The sequence below is a fragment of the Mus caroli genome, unplaced genomic scaffold, assembly GCF_978045245.1.
Source record: "Mus caroli unplaced genomic scaffold, Mus_caroli_1 scaffold_19, whole genome shotgun sequence".
Lineage (NCBI taxonomy): Eukaryota > Metazoa > Chordata > Mammalia > Rodentia > Muridae > Mus > Mus caroli.
Genome location: NW_028227274.1, coordinates 54495928 through 54514071, shown reverse-complemented (window position 1 = coordinate 54514071; position 18144 = coordinate 54495928). Strand labels below are relative to the sequence as shown.

General features: G+C 45.6%; 1 protein-coding gene across 2 annotated transcripts in view; it reads left to right on the top strand.

Annotated features, from left to right (window-relative positions):
- Positions 1–18144, top strand: part of Aldh7a1 (aldehyde dehydrogenase 7 family member A1) — a 50987-nt gene that overhangs the window by 9388 nt on the left and 23455 nt on the right. The window contains exons 2-6 of one of the 2 annotated variants that reach the window (XM_021151145.3): positions 1384–1577; positions 1855–2026; positions 3249–3302; positions 7485–7550; positions 17380–17460. In XM_021151145.3, coding sequence (XP_021006804.1) covers positions 1919–2026; positions 3249–3302; positions 7485–7550; positions 17380–17460 — 309 coding nt within the window. In that variant the 5' untranslated portion in view covers positions 1384–1577; positions 1855–1918. Of the gene's footprint in view, positions 1–1383; positions 1578–1777; positions 2027–3248; positions 3303–7484; positions 7551–17379; positions 17461–18144 lie in introns of those variants that run through there. The other variant, XM_021151144.2, reaches the window with a different exon arrangement.

Sequence of the window (18144 nt, the reverse complement as noted above, 5' to 3'; positions counted from 1 at the left end):
CCTAACCACAAAGCCATTTCTCCAGCCCCAGTGCACTTTCATTGTACAAATTGATCTCATTATTTTTTTTTCAAAGATTTATTTATTATTAAATGTAAGTTCACTGTACCTGTCTCCAGGCAGCACCAGAAGAGGGCATCAGATCTCATTATGGATGGTTGTGAGCCACCATGTGGTTGCTGGGATTTGAACTCAGGACCTTAGGAAGAGCAGTCAGAGAGCTTAACCGCTGAGCCATTTCTCCAGCCCCTGGCTTCGTGGTTTTTATACCCATATTTGTTATGCCGTGCTGGAAATGGAACCTATTATTATTATTATTATTATTATTATTATTATTATTATTATTGCTGTTATGGCCAGTTAGGTTGTTTTCATTTTTCCACAGCATGTTTGTTATTGCTATATAGAGAAGTCACTGTATTAGTCAGGTAGCTACACTGGTAGGTTGTTTGCCCAGGATGCATGAAGCCCTGGGGTTAATTCCTAGCAGTGGAGAGTCAGGTACACTTGCACCTGGGTATAATCTCAGCACTCAGGTGGAAGAGGCACGAATTAAGATCATCCTCAGAGTGAGCAGGAGGCTAGTTTGGGCTATATAAGACTTTGTATATATAAAAAAAGTCCCAATAATTTTTTATATTGATTTTGTATCTAATTGCTTTGCTAAATAAGTGTTAATGCATCTAGTATAGTCTTTAGGGATTTTAAAATAAAGGGTCATATAATGTGCAAAGAAGTATAGTTTGATTTTGTTTTTTCCTTTCCTATTTGTATCCTATCCTATTTATGACTTTGGCTGCAGGGTAGAAAGCAATCGAAGCATATTGAAAACATAGGCGGGGAATCATTGAGAAACCCAACACGAGTAACAGACTGGTTATCAGGGAGGCACCTAGTGCTGATAAGACGCTGGGATTTCCTTCATATAGAGAGGCCTGGTTATTGAGGAATGACACAGTTATCTGTAAAAGAGTTGAGAGGCAAGTGCAGAAAAAAGACACGGAGAGTGAAGGCCATTGAGTAAAACGACGTTTGTTCTTTAAAAGAATGTACCGAGGCAGCGTATTTAGGGCAGTACAATCATGTGATACTTTTTATTTATTAGGACATTTTGTTTTGTTTTGTTTTGTTTTTTCGAGACAGGGTTTCTCTGTGTAGCCCTGGCTGTCCTGGAACTCACTCTGTAGACCAGGCTGGCCTCAAACTCAGAAATCTGCCTGCCTCTGCCTCCCGAGTGCTGGGATTAAAGGCGACCGCCCGGCAGGAGATATTTTTAATTTACTAAAGCGGTGAAAAAAAACCTTTCTTCAAACCTCCGTACACTGAAAAACCTCCCTGGGCTACAACTGGGGTCAGTGACGTCATCGCTTCTTGAATGTTCAGGTCCCAGCCCAGATCCAAGGAACGAGCATGCCCAGAATACCTGAGCCCTGAGCGTAGTGCGGCCCAGCAGCGTGCCTCAGTTTGAAAGCTCGGCTCGAACCCAGCGGACTTCAGAGGCAGCGGGTGGCGCAGTTCCCTTGCCCCCTCAGCCCTGTCCCCGCCCCAGACCCTGAGGCAGCCACTTTACCCAGAAGGTAAGGCTCGGACGACCCCAGCCGGAGAGGATGAGGAGTGGGCAGGGGGCGTGTCTAGGGGGTGGAGCGAGGCTGCCCAATGGGATCACCGGGGGGAGGGGTCTGTCCAATGAGCGCTCGCAGAAGGGGGCTGGGGGACGGCCTCCCAAAGAAGGGGCAGGGGGCGGGGCCTGCCAAGTGGACTCTCCGGGGCGGGGGGCGGGGCTGTATTTCCGGGGCTGCCCTGACGGAGGGGCTTCTTGCGTGCTGAGCTCAGTATGTGGCGTGTGCCCCGCAGGCTCTGTGTGCAGTCTGTGAAGACCAGCAAGCTTTCCTGTCCTTGGAGCAGGCCCGCCGCCCACATGTCCACTCTGCTGATCCATCATCCCCAGTATGCCTGGCTGCAAGACCTGGGGCTCCGCGAGGATAACGAGGGCGTGTATAATGGAAGCTGGGGCGGCCGGGGAGAGGTATGCTGGAGTCCCGGAAAATTGTAGCCAAGGTTTGCCCGGGAGGCCGCAAGGCGGGCGCCTCCCTTCCCACCTCCCAACTGGAGCTGAGGGAGGATAGACCGGGATGGGAAAGTTCTAAAGTTGTACAGCAGAAGTTTTCTCCTGCAGAAAGGCAAGAAGAATCGAATTTAGATTTTAGCGTGTGAGGGATCGATGGCCTATTGGAGCTGCTAGGAAGGCTAACCTTCAATGCTTGCTTAAACCGTATGGCAGCCTTGCTTGGGATCCGTAACAAGCTCCTCCTGGCTGAAATGTTGTGAACTTTCTCCCCTTGAAGACTTGGTTTTCAGTATTTATTGCCCAGATTTAGCACCGTGATAAAACATGCAGTGGACAGGTTAAGGTTCTGGTTGCCCCAAACTTAGGAGAGTGTTTCATACTTTTAGGGGAAAGAAAGCTTTTTCAGAAACATGACGTTCAACCCTACTAGAACCTGCTTTGTTACAGGAAAAGCAACTTTTTGGCTACCCTTGGCTGTAAGAGAGACAGGGGATTTAAATTGTTACCATGAAATTGGGAGTTTCATCCCGTTGTCTCTTTTTTCTTTGTGGTTTTTGGACGAGAACCCAGGATGTGTACACCTGCGGCAAGCACTCTTACCTCCGCCTACCTCCCCCACCCCACCCCCCTTTTTGAGACAGGGTTTCCTTATATACCCCTGGCTGTCCTGGAACTCTGTAGACCAGGCTGGCCTGGAACTCAGATATCCGCCTGCCCCTGCTGTGGCACCATCTAGTTATTAGTGCCTTTTGATAAAACCTAATCTTTTAGGGGCTCTTTAGTGTTGTCTTTTTTTTTTTCTTCTGGAGTCTCTCCAGTTTCATGAACACAGGCCTTTACGTAGTGTGTTGGGACTTAGGCGGTCTGTTTCCAGACTAGAGGGTGGGCAGAGTTAAGGTGGAAAGCAGTATATAATCTTGTCAGCTGAATGTCTGGCTACAGTGAGGGTTAGGTGTGTTGTGTATATATATGCCTCTGAACATAGTATTCAGATGACCAACGCATGGATCTTACAGAGAGTTCTTAATGAATAGATGAGAGGCCCAAGGCTGTTGTGAAGAGCGCGTTAGTCATAACAGAAGGTAGCCTGAAGGCTCCTACTTTGGTTTTATTTTTCTATTTTGGGAATGATTATAATTTCTATATCTGATTGTCACTTTTTGTTTACTTGTGTTTCAAGGTAATTACGACCTATTGTCCTGCTAACAATGAGCCAATAGCAAGAGTCCGACAGGTAAGTTGTTGAAATTCAAGCTGTTACAGGGAACTGTACTAGCGTTCTCTAGAGGCAAAGGTTACGAGCAGCACAGAGACACAGAATCCTGCAGTTCCTTTTCATTCTGAGACTGTCTGCAGAGAGTCCCACTGCTGCTCTGTGGAATTAGCTAGAAAAGATGAATCGTAGAGAGGGTTAGGCAAAAGGCCTCTGCATTGTTCTTTGGATACAAGATGAGATGTAGCCCAGGCTGGTGTTGATCATGCTGTATAGTTAACAGTGACTTTGAACTTAGCTATAGGCATGCAGGACTGTACTAGGTTTATCCTAGGGCTTGAACCTGGAGCTTCCTCCATGTTAGACAGTTGGACTACATTCCTGTTGGCCCTCTGGGGATTGCTTCTGAGTCAACTCCAGAGGTTTGGTTTTTTTTTTTACAATGAATGTTCAACCCAAGTTTCAACTTTCTAATATGGGTCATGTGTTGTATCCAGATGAGGCTAGACCTCAGTTTAAAAAGCAAGGCTTCACAGCATGGCTGGGTTATCTTTTCTTGTATTAGATTCTAGCTGTTTTCTTCTATTTATGCTTTAATTTAATACACATTCCCTGCTCTCCATGCTGGGAATTGAATCCAGGCTTCAACCGTGCTAGAGATGAGCTTTGCCTCTGAGCTACTCCAGCTTTTTTTTTTTTTTTTTTTTTTTTTTGGTTTTTCGAGACAGGGTTTCTCTGTATAGCCCTGGCTGTCCTGGAACTCACTTTGTAGACCAGGCTGGCCTCGAACTCAGAAATCCACCTGCCTCTGCCTCCCAAGTGCTGGGATTAAAGGCGTGCGCCACCACCGCCCGGCTTCTACTCCAGCTTTTTAAACAATCGTTATCATCCGTGAGTCTCAGGGACAGTTTCTTTCTTTCTTAGTGTCCACTTCTTTTGCAAGGATATTTGTGTATCTGTGATGGTTTGTATATCCTTGGACCAGGGAGTGGCACCATCTGAAGGTGTGGCCTTGTTGGAATAGGTGTGACCTGGTTGGAATGGGTGTGTCACTGTGGGTGTGGGTATAAGATCCTCACCCTAGTTGCCTGGAAGTCAGTCTTCCACTAGCAGCCTTTGGATGAAGACATAGAACTCTCAGCTCCTCCTGCGCCATGCCTGCCTGGATACTGCCATGCTCCCACCTTGATGATAATGGACTGAAACTCTGAACCTGTAAGCCAGCCCCAATTAAATGTTGTTTTTTTATAAGACTTGCCTTGGTCATAGTGTCTGTTCACAGCAGTAAAACCCTAACTAATACAGAAGTTGGTACCAGGAGTGGGGTTTTGCTGTGATAGGCCTGACCATGCTTTTATTTGAAAGAATGTGGATTTTGGGATTTTGGATTTGGAAAGCAGTGGAATGCTTTAAATGGGGCTTAATGGGTCATCCTAGTAGGAATATGGAAGATTTTGTTGCTGGGAGTAATTTGAACTGTGTTGACCTGGCCCAAGAGATTTCAAAGGAGAAGAATTTCAGAATGTGGCATAAAGACTGGTTTTGTGGTATTTTGGTGAAGAATGTGGCTACTTTTTGCCCTTGTCTGAAAAGTTTGCCTGAGGCTAAGGTGAAGAGACTTGGATTAATTGCATTGACAAAAGAAGTTTCAAAAAAGCCCAGCAGAGACTTTGTTCTCTGGTTAAGTCTTATGAAGAGAAGTTTGAACAAGCATAGCAAGCTTAGAAAGGAAAAATATAAAATATATGGTTTGAGTATTAAAGGAGTACCAGGAAGTGAAATGGAGCAAAATCTTGTGTTCTAGGAGATAAAGATTAAGGGAGAGGGACCTTGGGGCAAGATCCTACCCAGCTAAATTAGATCCAGGCATGGTGGTACACACCTTTAATCCCATGAGACAAGCATGCTGATCTCTACATTCAGGGTCAATCTACAGAGCAAGAACCAGGATAGCCAAGCTTAGGCAATGAAGGATTTAGAAAACATAAAGCTAGTGATAATGTAATAATACAAGGGGATCATGTTCTAATTCCTGTAAGCAGCAGAACTCGGCAGCTTCAGCCATTGTGCCTCTGGCTCTAGAGTTAAGAATGGAAGGAACTACTGGGAAAATTGATGCTGGTTAGCTGGAGCTAAGGAATTAGCGGTGATTAAGAAGAGACCAGCATCGTTGAGGTGAAATCTTCTGGAAATTGTTTTCTGGGAGCACAAAGAAGCTGTGTTCCAGAGATAGATAAGGTTGTAGCTCATGCTGCGGCTGGACTTGGTAATGTGTAAGAGTCACTCAGGTGGTACTGCTTGTGAAGGAATGAAGGGATCATGGAGAGAAGCTGAGGCTTAGCACTGTGAGAGGCTAGGGAAGCCCATTGGAGAAGCCTCAGCTGTAGTTGATGGCCCAGGATTGAAGGGGTCATGCAAAGGATTTGAGGCTTGGCACCCTGAAGAGAGCCTATGAGAGGCTATTGGTGAAGCCTAGTTGGAGTGGAACACCCCAGTGTATTGGAGATGTCAGTACCATGGGATGATCACCAAGAACAGCAGCCGTAGTGGAGTGGATCAACCTGAGCATAGAGTGCTACAGAGCACAGAGATGGAGAAGTGATACCAGCCCTTAGGAGGAGTCCAAAAGATCAAGTGGAATCCCAGACACTGAAAGAAGAAGCTGTAACATTGAACTTGCCTTGGAGACTCAAAGATGTTAAAGATGCCAGAGCCATGGGACACATGCTGAGGAAAGCTGCTAACAGGGAGTGGAACCAACCCAGGAGGAAGCAGTTTGTTGCAGTCAAAAAAGATGAAAAAGGAGTGGAGATCTGAAGACCACTTTGACATCAGCAATGGAGATGCAGAATTTGGAGTTTGCTCAGCTGGTTTCCGGCCTTGCTTTGGGGATTACAGTTAATTAAGTTGAATGAATCCCAGAAGAGACCTTGAACTTTGGACTTTTAACATTGTTGCAACTGCTATAGACTATGAGGACTTTGAAAGTTGCACTAAATGCATTTTGCATTATGCTATGTTTAAGTATGGTCCCCATAGACTCAAGTTTTTGAACAAGTCTATGGGGACCAGGGAGTGGAATGTGATGGTTTGTATATCCTTGGACCAGGGAGTGGCACCATCTGAAGGTGTGGCCTTGTTGGAATAGGTGTGACCTGGTTGGAATGGGTGTGTCACTGTGGGTGTGGGTATAAGATCCTCACCCTAGTTGCCTGGAAGTCAGTCTTCCACTAGCAGCCTTTGGATGAAGACATAGAACTCTCAGCTCCTCCTGCGCCATGCCTGCCTGGATACTGCCATGCTCCCACCTTGATGATAATGGACTGAAACTCTGAACCTGTAAGCCAGCCCCAATTAAATGTTGTTTTTTTATAAGACTTGCCTTGGTCATAGTGTCTGTTCACAGCAGTAAAACCCTAACTAATACAGTATCCTAGAAGGTGAGTATCAATGTGTTCAATGTGGAAACCATAGCTCTCACCTTAAAGGGAACAGGAAATGGCTTATTCTGGAGCCAGATTGGAGTGACCATCATGCCTGGGAAATGCAGGTTGTTTCCCCAGGGAAGCCGTTCCATAGAGCTTTATAGGTGTAGAAGAATAAAGTACACCAAAGCAGTTAAACATTGGTGGCACCTCAGAGCGGTGGTTACAGCAAGACGAGGACACTGTCTGCTGACGGTATTCCTTAGCGTTTGTGTTGGTGGAGACTACTGATCTGCTAAGCTGATGGTTCCAAAAGGTTTTGATTGGTTAGTCATGGGGTGTGAGTTCTCAAGTCACAGCATGCTCTTTCTGACAAACACCAGGGTGGGCAAGGAATAGCTTATTCAGGGGGGTGAAAACTAGCCTAGAATAAGGTAATTAGGTTCTAGATTTGCAACATTCCAACCTCTATGCATTGATTGATTGATTAATTAATTAATTAATTAATGGTTTTATTGAGATAGGGTTTCATTGTTTAGACCTGGCTGTCCTGGAACTCACTCTGTAGGCCAAGCTGGTCTTAAACTCACAGAGATCCACCTGCCTCTGCTTCCCGAGTGCTGGGATCAAAGGTGTGCGGCACCACCGACTGGCCCTGTTTGCAGTTCTTATCAGCCGTTCAGTCTGCAGGCACAGCTTTTTTTTTTTTTTTTTTTCTTTTTTTTTCCCTCACTTATACTTTCTCATTCCTTTTCTCTCACTCTCATTCTGGACCTAGGCCAGCCTGAAGGACTATGAAGAAACCATCGGGAAAGCCAAGAAAGCCTGGGACATCTGGGCAGATGTAAGTATGGCGTTTGTGGTCCCCACTGCAGAACAGATCACCTGATGTACCCATGAAAGTCAGATGGGATGGGAAAGTGCTGAAAACTGCATTCTTGGGGACCGTGCTGATTTCCTCCTGAGTATTCTAAAGCCAGCGTCCTTCCCGTTCGGGATTAGAAGAATGGGTAACTTCAAAATCGATGAAATCTCCTGTGAACAGTGTCAACTGGAGCTGTGAATATTCTCCCCCAAACCTCTAACTGAGCAAAAGAAGGGGAGCTCTTTGTTCTCTGTTCCTCCTGCCTCTCCTCTGATACTGATCAGGGACATAAGGTCTTCACAGCATGCCTGGCTCCAGAGCATTTTCCCAGGGCTAAGGAGCTCCTGTTGGCTAAGAGGCAGAATCTGCCCCCTTCATCTCTGAACAGCATCCATCATGGGTGTAGAGTGTGATATGAAGGAGAGAAGGAATGGCTTGGGTCTTCCAGCATCCCCCTGCCTCCACCTGAGAGGGTTTTCATAAAGAGGGGAGACCGGGAGAGCCTGCCTTCTGGAGTTGTGAGGATTAGATCGCTAGAGCATGTATTGCTGGCAGGTGTTAATGGCAGAACTGGCACATGGCAAGCATCTCTACACCATCACGCCATGCGTGGGGATTACACTTAGGCTTCGTGGCAGGTGCCCTTACACACTTAGCCGTCTCAACAGCTACAGGACGATGCAGTAAGACAGTCATATTTAGCCTTCGTCATCCCGATGTCTTCAGCACAGATGTTATCATAGCTGCCTTCCGGCCTTTCTCTGCCAGCTCTCCTTTGTTTATGTCATGTTGAGGCCAGCCAGTGGCTCACATGTCCGGGTTCGAGCCTGGAAGGCATCTTGGAATCTGGAAGAAAAGGGAGCCTGGGCGGGTCGAGAAACAATGGAACCAAGACATGCTAGTCTGTTCAAAGTTCAAATTTTAATGTTGGGGGAACCCGCCTTATAAAGAAGGGGGGGCCCATTCCCACCAAATCATCCTTGGAGCCCAGCTGCAGGTGACCACGCATAGGCTCTGGAACAGCTAGGCAGCAGGTAGCAGCAGCAGCAGTGGCAGAACAATGGGCAGGCTCCACCCCAAGTGATCTCATGACAACAAGTCAAACCTGGCTCAGCCTGCTTCAGGCTGTGGGGGGAGGTTACAATGTCATAGTTGTGGTTCTTCTATATGTGTTACAGGATGTGCACACAGTTTCAGGATCACATTGTGTATGTATATCAGCATAAGGATAATGCATACTTACAGGTGTTTATTATGGTGTGTCCATGTGCACACGAGTCGTGTATCACAGAGTACATGTGGCGGTCAGAGGACAACTTTGGAGTCAGTTCTCTTTGCCTTACGTAGGTCCTGGGACTCAAACACACGTTGCCAAGGATGCATCTTTATCCACTGAGGCATCTCACCGGTCCAGTTATTTTTAAAAAGACGCTTGTTTATTTGTGTATTAGTGTAGAAATGGGCATCAGGTATCCTCCTTGATCACTTTCTGCTTGCTCCTCTGAAGCAGGGTATTTACTGGGTTGGAAGCCAGCAAGCAAATCCCAGCAATCCTCCTGTCTCTGCCCCCCTCGTGCAGCGAGGTACCGGCATTTGCTGGGAGTCCTCCTTAGGATTGCGAACCAAATGCTCCTAATCACCGAGCCACCTCTCCCAGCCACGTTAAACTTTCTCTATTTGTCCTAGTCGTCCTGGGCAACGTGCCCTATAGATGAGGCTGGTCTCGAACTCACAGATTCTCTTACCCCTTTCTCCTGAGTGCTAGGATTAAAGGCATGTGCCACCATACACGGCCAGAACATTTTAAAAAGAGATGTATTTATTTTATGCATATGAGAGCTTTGAATGTATGTCTGTGAACCACATGCATGCCTAGTGCCTTCAGAGGTCATAAGAGAGCCCTGGGTCCTCTGGATTGGAGTCACAGATGGTGAGCTGTCACATGGGTGTTGGAAACTGCACCTGGGTTTTCTACAAGAGCAACAAGTGCACTTAATTGCTGAGACATCCCTCCAAACCCGACCTACCTTCCTGTCTTTAATGCTTGCTTTCTTTTCTTCCTGCCTCACTCTTCCAAATGCTGGAATCATTCACATGTATTTCAAACAAAAACACTTATGCCCTTGTGTGTTTATCTAGAATAAACAACAACAACAAAAATATATTTGAGACTACTTTGTGTGGTTTTAGAGTTTGTCTTCCTAAACTGATTTAAAATTTCTTTTACTTATTATTATGATAATGATGGTGGTGATGTGTGTACACAGGCCTCATGATGTGCATTTGGAGGTCAGAGGTCAACTTTGTAGAGTTGGTTCCTTCATTCCTTCTTACATGGGTTCTGGGGATCAAACTCAGGTCCCCGGGCTTGAGCAGTAAACACCTTTATCTGTGGAGTCATCTCGTTTCCCTCCTTGCTGACTTTTCAGTCTGTCTCCCTTGCTGCAGTGGTCGCTGTCATGATAATCTTTCTGAGCTATTATACTATGTTGTCTTGTTGCTGTTTTGAATTTGGGATCCCCGTTGGGACTCTGATGTCTTATCTCACAGCGCCAGATTGTAATCGGCATTCCTTCAGCAGAGTTGCTGAGTAAGTCAGGAAGGTCAGCCTAGATGAGTAAGCTGGGCCAGTAAAGGACCAACTTGTTGGAATTGGAGTTGAGCAATGGAGTTCAAAGATTAGTGCAGAGACAGCTTTTTCTAACAGTCCTCTTGGGCTCTGGTCAACGTGGCAGTGACTTAGAGAAGGCATAGCTGGGCCTCACACGAAAACATCAGAGCAGGCTGTCCTGGTCTGCAACCTCTCTGAAGGGTCCTTCCATGAGGCTCTCTGCTGCCCTCTTTCCTTCTGCTGGCTTTGCCTACATCACGACAGAACACTGCTTTGTTTCATTCCAGTTAAGCCTGGAAATTTCAAAGGGAACGTTTTTCTTTAAGGGAGATAAAAACAAGGTATAATGAAGGGAACAGTTGCAGAGTCCTACAGCCAAATATTGGGCAGAACTCAGGCAGTCCTGCAGAGGAGGGGGAGGAAGGATCAGCAGAGCCAGAGGGATCAAGGTCACCACAAGAACACAGCCCACAGAATCAACTGAGCATTACTTGAGTGGGCTCACAGAGATTTGGGAGCCTCTGCATAGATGTTATGGCTGTGTAGCTTGGTGTTCCCGTGAGATTCCTAAGAGTGGGAGCAGGGGGTGTCTCTGACTCTCTTGTCTGCCTGTGGGGCCCTTTTCCTCCCACTGGGGTACCTTGTCCAGCCTTGATGTGAGAATGTGTGTCTGGTCTTACTGTAGCTTGTTATGCCGTATTTGCTTGATGTCCCTAAGAGGCCTGCTTTTTTCTGAGGGGAGATGGAGGGAGAGACAGGCAGAAAGGAGGAAGGGAAACTGCCGTTGGGTCATAATATATGGGAGAAGAATAAATACAAACAAAAAAACAACAAGAAAGATGAATATAAAGGAAAAGTAGCTTATAAAAGCTTTGTTTGTTTGTTTATTTATTTATCTTTTTTTTTTGTTTTTCGAAACAGGGTTTCTCTGTGTAGCCCTGGCTGTCCTGGAACTCACTCTGTAGACCAGGCTGGCCTCGAACTCAGAAATCCGCCTGCCTCTGCCTCCCGAGTGCTGGGATTAAAGGCATGCGCCACCACGCCCAGCTTCTTTATCTTTTTTGAGAGAGCGGTTTAACCTAGCTTAGGGCAGCCTCCAGCTTGATACAGCCACGGCTGGCCTTGAGCTCCCACAGGCTCTCCCTTCACCTCCCCAGGGCTGTGTTAGAGGTGCACACCTCCATGCCTGGCTGAAAGGATTCCTTTTTCTCGATTAGAGCTACCACAGAGAAGCTGGCTGCGACTGAGACTTGTTGCCTTCTCACGAGGGAGCTCTACCTAGGATTTTCCTCGCTCGTCTTGCTCCTCCATGTCCCTTGGGTGTCCTCAGTTTCCCCTCTGAGGCCAGTGAGAAAGAGCCAGAGACTCTTCTTTCCCTTGAGGTCAGAAGTGGATCCTTTCTCCTAACTGCAAAGAGAAACAAATCCTAGATCGCTGGGGGCTGTGCGTGCGGCCTCGTTATGCAGCAGTGTTCCCATGTTATTGTTTCTTCATGAACAGAGCTCATTGTGTCACACAAGCTGGACTTGACCCTGGGCTCAAGCGTTTCTCCGGTCTGAGCTTCCCGAGTGCCAAAACTAAAGCGGTGCATAAGCGTGCCTCAGTCTGCGTCTTTCCTTCCACACGCTGCCTTATGCCTATTCTAGAGGAGACCTCATGGGTGGGGTGTGTGCAGTGCTGAGACTTCTTATGGGAACCTGGGGACAGGGTCCTGGAGGGTTTTCTTTTCCCAATTTGAAAAAAAAAAGATTGGTTTATATTTCCTTTTCTATGTATGTGTGAACTGTGTGCAAGTCTGGAGTCAGTGTCCAGGTGCCACGGGGTAGGAATATTGCCCTAAGTGCCGAGCCATCCCTCCCAACTTTTTTTTTTTTTTTTTTAAAGATTTATTTATTTATTTATTATATGTAAGTACACTGTAGCTGTCCCCAGACACTCCAGAAGAGGGAGTCAGACCTCGTTACAGATGGTTGTGAGCCACCATGTGGTTGCTGGTATTTGAACCCCTGACCTTCGGAAGAGCAGTCGGGTGCTCTTACCCACTGAGCCATCTCACCAGCCCCCCTTCCAACTTTTAAAATGACATGTAAAAGTTTATCTTGTGTACGTATGTGGGTGCCATGCACCCATGGAGGTCGCTTCTCTCCGTTTACCATGTGGGCTCTGGGGATCAAACTCAAGTCTTTAGGCTTGGCAGCGGGCACTTTTGTCCACTGAGTCAGGTAGAGTTTCGTGTATCCCAGACTGGGCGCTGTGTAATTGAACCTCTGATCTCTCTGCTTCCATCTCCTGAGTGCTTTGCTAACATGTCTGGTTTTCTTTTTTTTTTTTTTAAAGATTTATTTATTTATTATATGTAAGTACACTGTAGCTGACTTCAGAAACTCCAGAAGAGGGCGCCAGATCTCGTTGCGGATGGTTGTGAGCCACCATGTGGTTGCTGGGATTTGAACTCCAGACCTTCGGAAGAGCAGTCGGGTGCTCTTACCCACTGAGCCATCTCACCAGCCCATGTCTGGTTTTCTGCAGTGACAGTTATTGAACACATGGCCTTACTTATGCTAGGCAAGCACCCTACCACCTGAGCTGTGATTCCAGCTATGCTTGTTAATGATATTCTCTTCTTGGACGAGTCAATCTCAGTCTAGAAACGTGGCTGTCTTCTATGTTCCTTATTCCTTTCTCCCTGTCCTCTTCAAACCCTAGTCCGTGCTCACCCCATGTCGTCCCTGAGGATAATCTGGGAACCTGAAACTAAAGTGAAAGATGCCAGGTTAGGTGATGTTGTTTATTAGTGTGACCTGGCATGGCGTCTGGTTATGAAAACCGCATGGCTGATCAATAATCAGTGGATGATCAGTTGCCAACTATCAAACCTTGAACGTTGTAAAACACCCAGCTATGTCTTAGTCTGGTTTCTGTTGTTCTAACTAAGTACTATGAACGGGGTAATTTATAAAGACATTAATGTTTTATAGTGTTGGGGGCTGGGCAATCCTGAGCCAAGGGGCCACATCTGATAGTCTCTGTGATGATTATATAATAAAATCCTAAGACAGGACAGACATCCTACTCAGGTAGGTCACTCTTCCTCCTACAAAGCTGTAATGAAGCCATAAGCTTCTTCCCTTAGACTTCACCTATCCCTAAAGCCCTACCTGCAAACCCCATTGGCACCTGACTTTAGCATCTACCCTGGAGATACACCACAAACCACAACACTCTATGGCCATCTTCGTACTAGCTCTCGTTTAACCCAGTGATCTTCATGAGACCTGTCTCTCTTCAGTCACTTTCTACAACTGGATCTAGAGCAATATACTGAAGTGTATTTTGATTTTTTTTTCTCCTTTTTAAAATCTCCTGTGATCCATGCCATGTGTTAGATCTTTGGCCCTTGGCCATGTGGCTCCTTCTCTTCTCTTGCTTCTCTGAGCTGCTTTGCTCTTGAAAACGACTACATTCTCTCTGCCTTTGACCTCTGCACATGCCCGGCTCTTCGCTCTGATATCTCTTGTCTTTTTACTTGGCCGATAACAGTCATGCTTTAAGTCTTTGCTCTACACTTTCAAAGGCCTTCCTTCTGTCTCCCATAGTAACACTGATTGGCAAGTCCTGCTATAGCTATACAACCTTGCTCCCCTTCATGTAGTCTGCTACTTCACTGAATTGTCGTTCTACTGGGCAAGAATTCCAGCTTCCTCTTTGGCAGTGATGTCTCCAGGCAGATGTACAGTAACCAGGAGACTGATTGGAGTAAATGAAATGTGTGCCCCATGGCACTGGAGAGATGACCCGGTGCTTCAGAGCACTTTCTGCTTTTGCAGAAGATTAGGTTCAGTTCTCAGCACCCACGTGGCAGCTCACAACTGCCTATAAGTCCAGTTTCAGGAGCTCAGAGGCCCACTGCTGACGTCTGTGGGTTCCTGCACACATATAGTACACACACACACACACACACACACACACACACACACACACACACTGAGGCACAGACCTACCCATAAAATAAAGCATAATTACTTTTAAAAGATATCTAGCACATGGAAGGTAGAGAACGTATATACTTGACTTCAGCGGATGTTCGTCAGCATGGCTTGACTTACAACAATGTCAGCTAAATTCATAAGAAACATGACGACACCTGTGCTCTTCTAGGAAGGATGGGATCTGTGCTATTCAGTTAGTATTACAAGGAGGACATGTATCATAAAGATGACGACTGGGCAAGATGACTCAGTAGGCATAGGTAGCTGCTGCCAAGCCCGACAACCCAAGATCTATCCCCAAGACCTACATTATAGAAGGAGAGAACCTATTACTACAAGTTTGTAATTTGTCCTCTGACCTCTTCCCCCATCACCCCCTCACACACAGAAAATCTAAATAAATACATAATTTTGGTGCTAGAAGGATGGCTCAATGGTTGAGTGTTTGCTGCTCTTGGCAGACCAGGGTTTGGTTCCCAGCACCCACGTTAGGCAACTCTCAGAGGCCTGTAACTTTAACTACAAGGGATCTGATGCCATCTTCTGTCTTCTACAGGCACCCACATGCATGAGTGTCCTATAAACACAGAGATACACATAAAAAATAAAATTATTATTATTTTTAGAAAAGTAAACTTTGAAGTTGTATAAAAAATGGTAAGTGGGAGTGGAGGGAATGCTCAGTGGTTAGAGCACTGGCTGCTCTTGCAGGGGAACTGAGTTTAGTGTCCAGCACCTATATAGTGGCTCACAACCATCTATAAAGATCAGACACCCTCTTCTGGATTCTGAGGGCACCAGGCACACATGTAGTGCACAGTCAAAACATCTATACATATTAAATACATACATAAATAAATACATAAATAAAAGTGGACATTAGCTGTAATTCTAAGGAATTGCCACTGCTGACATTTTGGTGCAGAGCCCTGGTTGAAGCAAAGCGTTGCTTACTGTAGGCGTACGGTCTTGTACTTAGTGTTATACGGTTGAAGCTCTTCTGTGATTTTCTTACGTGCTCATCCATTCATTTTTAGAGACTGTTCTGATGGGTTATCTCTGTTAGAGAACATGTACAATGGTTGCTGTTTTATCTGTTTGTGTCAACACATGTATAACACATGTATAAGCTCAATTGCTAGATACCAAGCTGCCTGCTCCAAGAGTTAAGAGTGTTTCCACCACGATACTAAAGGGTACATTCCCACCATACTGTTCCCACGCTGCCCTCCACAAAAGTCCATCTAAGAAGTGGGGGTGTTCTGAGGAAAGAGAGCAAAGTGGGACCTTCAGCTTACAGCTCAGTGGGGCTCTGAAGGATGGAGTGGGGGGCATGTTATAAGGAGGGGTGGGGAGTAGGGTTCCAGCCTATGATCTGCAGGAGCTGCTTTCTCTCTTATTTATTAATTATTCCTTTAAGACAAGGTCTCAGGAAGCAGCCCAGACTGGCCTTGAGGTTAATATGGAATTTACTACATAGCAGAGGGTGACCTTAAATTCCTGATCTCCCCTTCCTACCTCCCATCCCCACCACTGCTTCCTGCATGCTAAGATTGCCGATGTGTGCAGGCGTGTGAAGTGTCCTTTAGCTGCCTTTGAAAGAGAGGCAAAGGAATAGCTAAAGGGGCTGTGGTGACTATTGGGGAAGGTGCGTCACTGTGTCACAGCGCAATATTAACATTGCTCAGCCTATAGGCTTCAACTCCAAACCCTGCCCTTGGCCTCAGTTGTCTGTGTACGTAGCTTTTCTTTCTTTTTTCCAAAAAAGTATTTAATTTTAATTTATTTATTTGTGAATGTGCGTGTTTGTACTATAGTCTGTGTATGGAAATTAAAGGTCAACTTTCAGGAGTAAGTTTTTCTTCCCACCAAGTGGATCCTGGGAACTGAACTCAGGTTGTCAGCCGTGGCATCAGGAGCCCTTATCTCCTTAGCTACCATGACAGCCCCATACCTAACTTTTCTTTCTCTCTTTTTAAACTTTTTATTATTTTTACATTATTATTATTATTATTATTATCATTATTATTTGTGACAGCATCTCTCTGTGTATCTCTTGCTGCTTGGGAACTTGCTCTTTGACCTGTTGACCTCAATTCAGAGATCCACCTACCTCTGTTTCTGCTGGCATTAAAGGAGTCTGCTAAGGTCCCTTTTCATACTAGCTTTCAAGGGAGAGACCGGAGAGAGTCATCCTTAGTTTGCCCATTTTCCTTATTTCCTCCTCCTGTTCCGTTAGTGTGTCCTGTCAGTTCTTCAAAAACAGATTGACATCTGCTCCCCACTCCCCTTGTCACTGTTGCGATGCTACAACTGAGCTGCCAGGCTCTGTCAGCATTTTTTTTTTTTTTAAGGTAGTGTCTCGTGTAGCCAAGGGCTAGCCTGGAACTGGCTATGTAGCTAAGGATAACCTTGAACTTCTGGTCTTCTTGCTTGTGTTTCCCAGGTGCTGGGATGACATTTGTACACCATCACACCCAGTTTTGCAGGGTTCTGGTGGGTGGAGCCAACGGCTTTGTGAACGCCAGGCAACTGCCCTACTCTGTTTTAGATTGAGCTCTCTGGTTCCGCTCTCCTCCTGTAAACAGCGATGTTGAAAGCTAGAGCATAGCACTTTGTCCCATGCTTAAGAACGAGGTTTCACAGTGCCCCAGGGCTGAAACCCTCCTCCCGATCCCAGCTCTGGGGGTGGGTTGAGAGGCACAGAGTCTCAGTTTTCAGTAACTTTGGCAGGCCTGGAACTTCCTATGTATACCAGGCTGGTCTTGAACTCAGGAATCAGCCTGTTGAGTACTGGGATCAAAGGCTTTGCACCACTGTGCCCAGCTGAGATTCCCTTCTTTAAAACCTCTAGCTGTGGTGGCACAGGCCTTCCCAACCAACCCCTTTATTCTGCACGATTCTTTCTATATTTCTTGGCCAGCTCTTGATGTCCTTCAGGACTCAGTGTGGGTCTGAGCTTAGAGTTACTTCCCCTGCATCCAGCCTTGTTCTCATCTCTCTTTGACTTCTTGTCTTTAGACCTTGGATAATTCATAAATGTTGCCGGCTTTGTCCGTGCTTCACAGAAGAGGTGGCTCCAGGGACATTAGCCATATCACAGTGACCCAAAAAGCCTCTTGCAACATGGTTGCAGTGTGCTCTTCTGCAGTGAACGCTGGTAGACATGGACATAGGCTTTGACATCAAAATTCCACTCTTTTCTTAGATTCCTGCCCCAAAGCGAGGAGAAATAGTCAGAAAGATTGGCGATGCCTTTCGGGAGAAGATCCAATTACTGGGAAGACTGGTAAAGTATTTTTGAAGTCTTTTAGTGATCTCTTGAGTATCAGTCAAGAGTAAGCTGTCTGTCATGAGGTCACATGAATACATTTTGTTTTGTTTGAGATTGAGGTTTCTGCTGTGCTGTCTAGCCTTGGCTCAAGTGATCTCTCTGCCTCAGACACCTAACTGCTGGAGGTCTGTGTGCTTCCTCGTCCCACTAGGTTGAATCAGATTTAAAAAGATTAATATTTACAGGTGTGTCCTAAGATTATGATTTTTAAGAAAAACATTTTTTTTAAAGATTTATTCATTTTATGTGCATGAGTGGTCAATCTGCATAAACACCTCTGTGCCAGAAGAGGGCATTGATTTCACTATAGATGGTTGTGAGCCACCATGTGGTTGCTGAGAATTGAACTCAGGACCTCCAGAAGAGCATCCAGTGCTCTTAACTGCTGAGCCATCTCTCCATCTCTAAGAAAAACAAATTTTGAAATCAATTTTTTTTTTTAAATAAGGAAAGAGAAAAGTAAAAAAAAAAAATTACCTGGTTTAAAAGTCATCAAAGCATGATAGATTATATGCATGAATGAAAGTGTCAAAGAATTAATAAAAATAATATATTAAAAATAAGACAAAAACCAAGTAAATAAATTTCAGAAGAAAAGAAAAAATTACCATAGTTTACTACCTACATAAAATGTTTTAT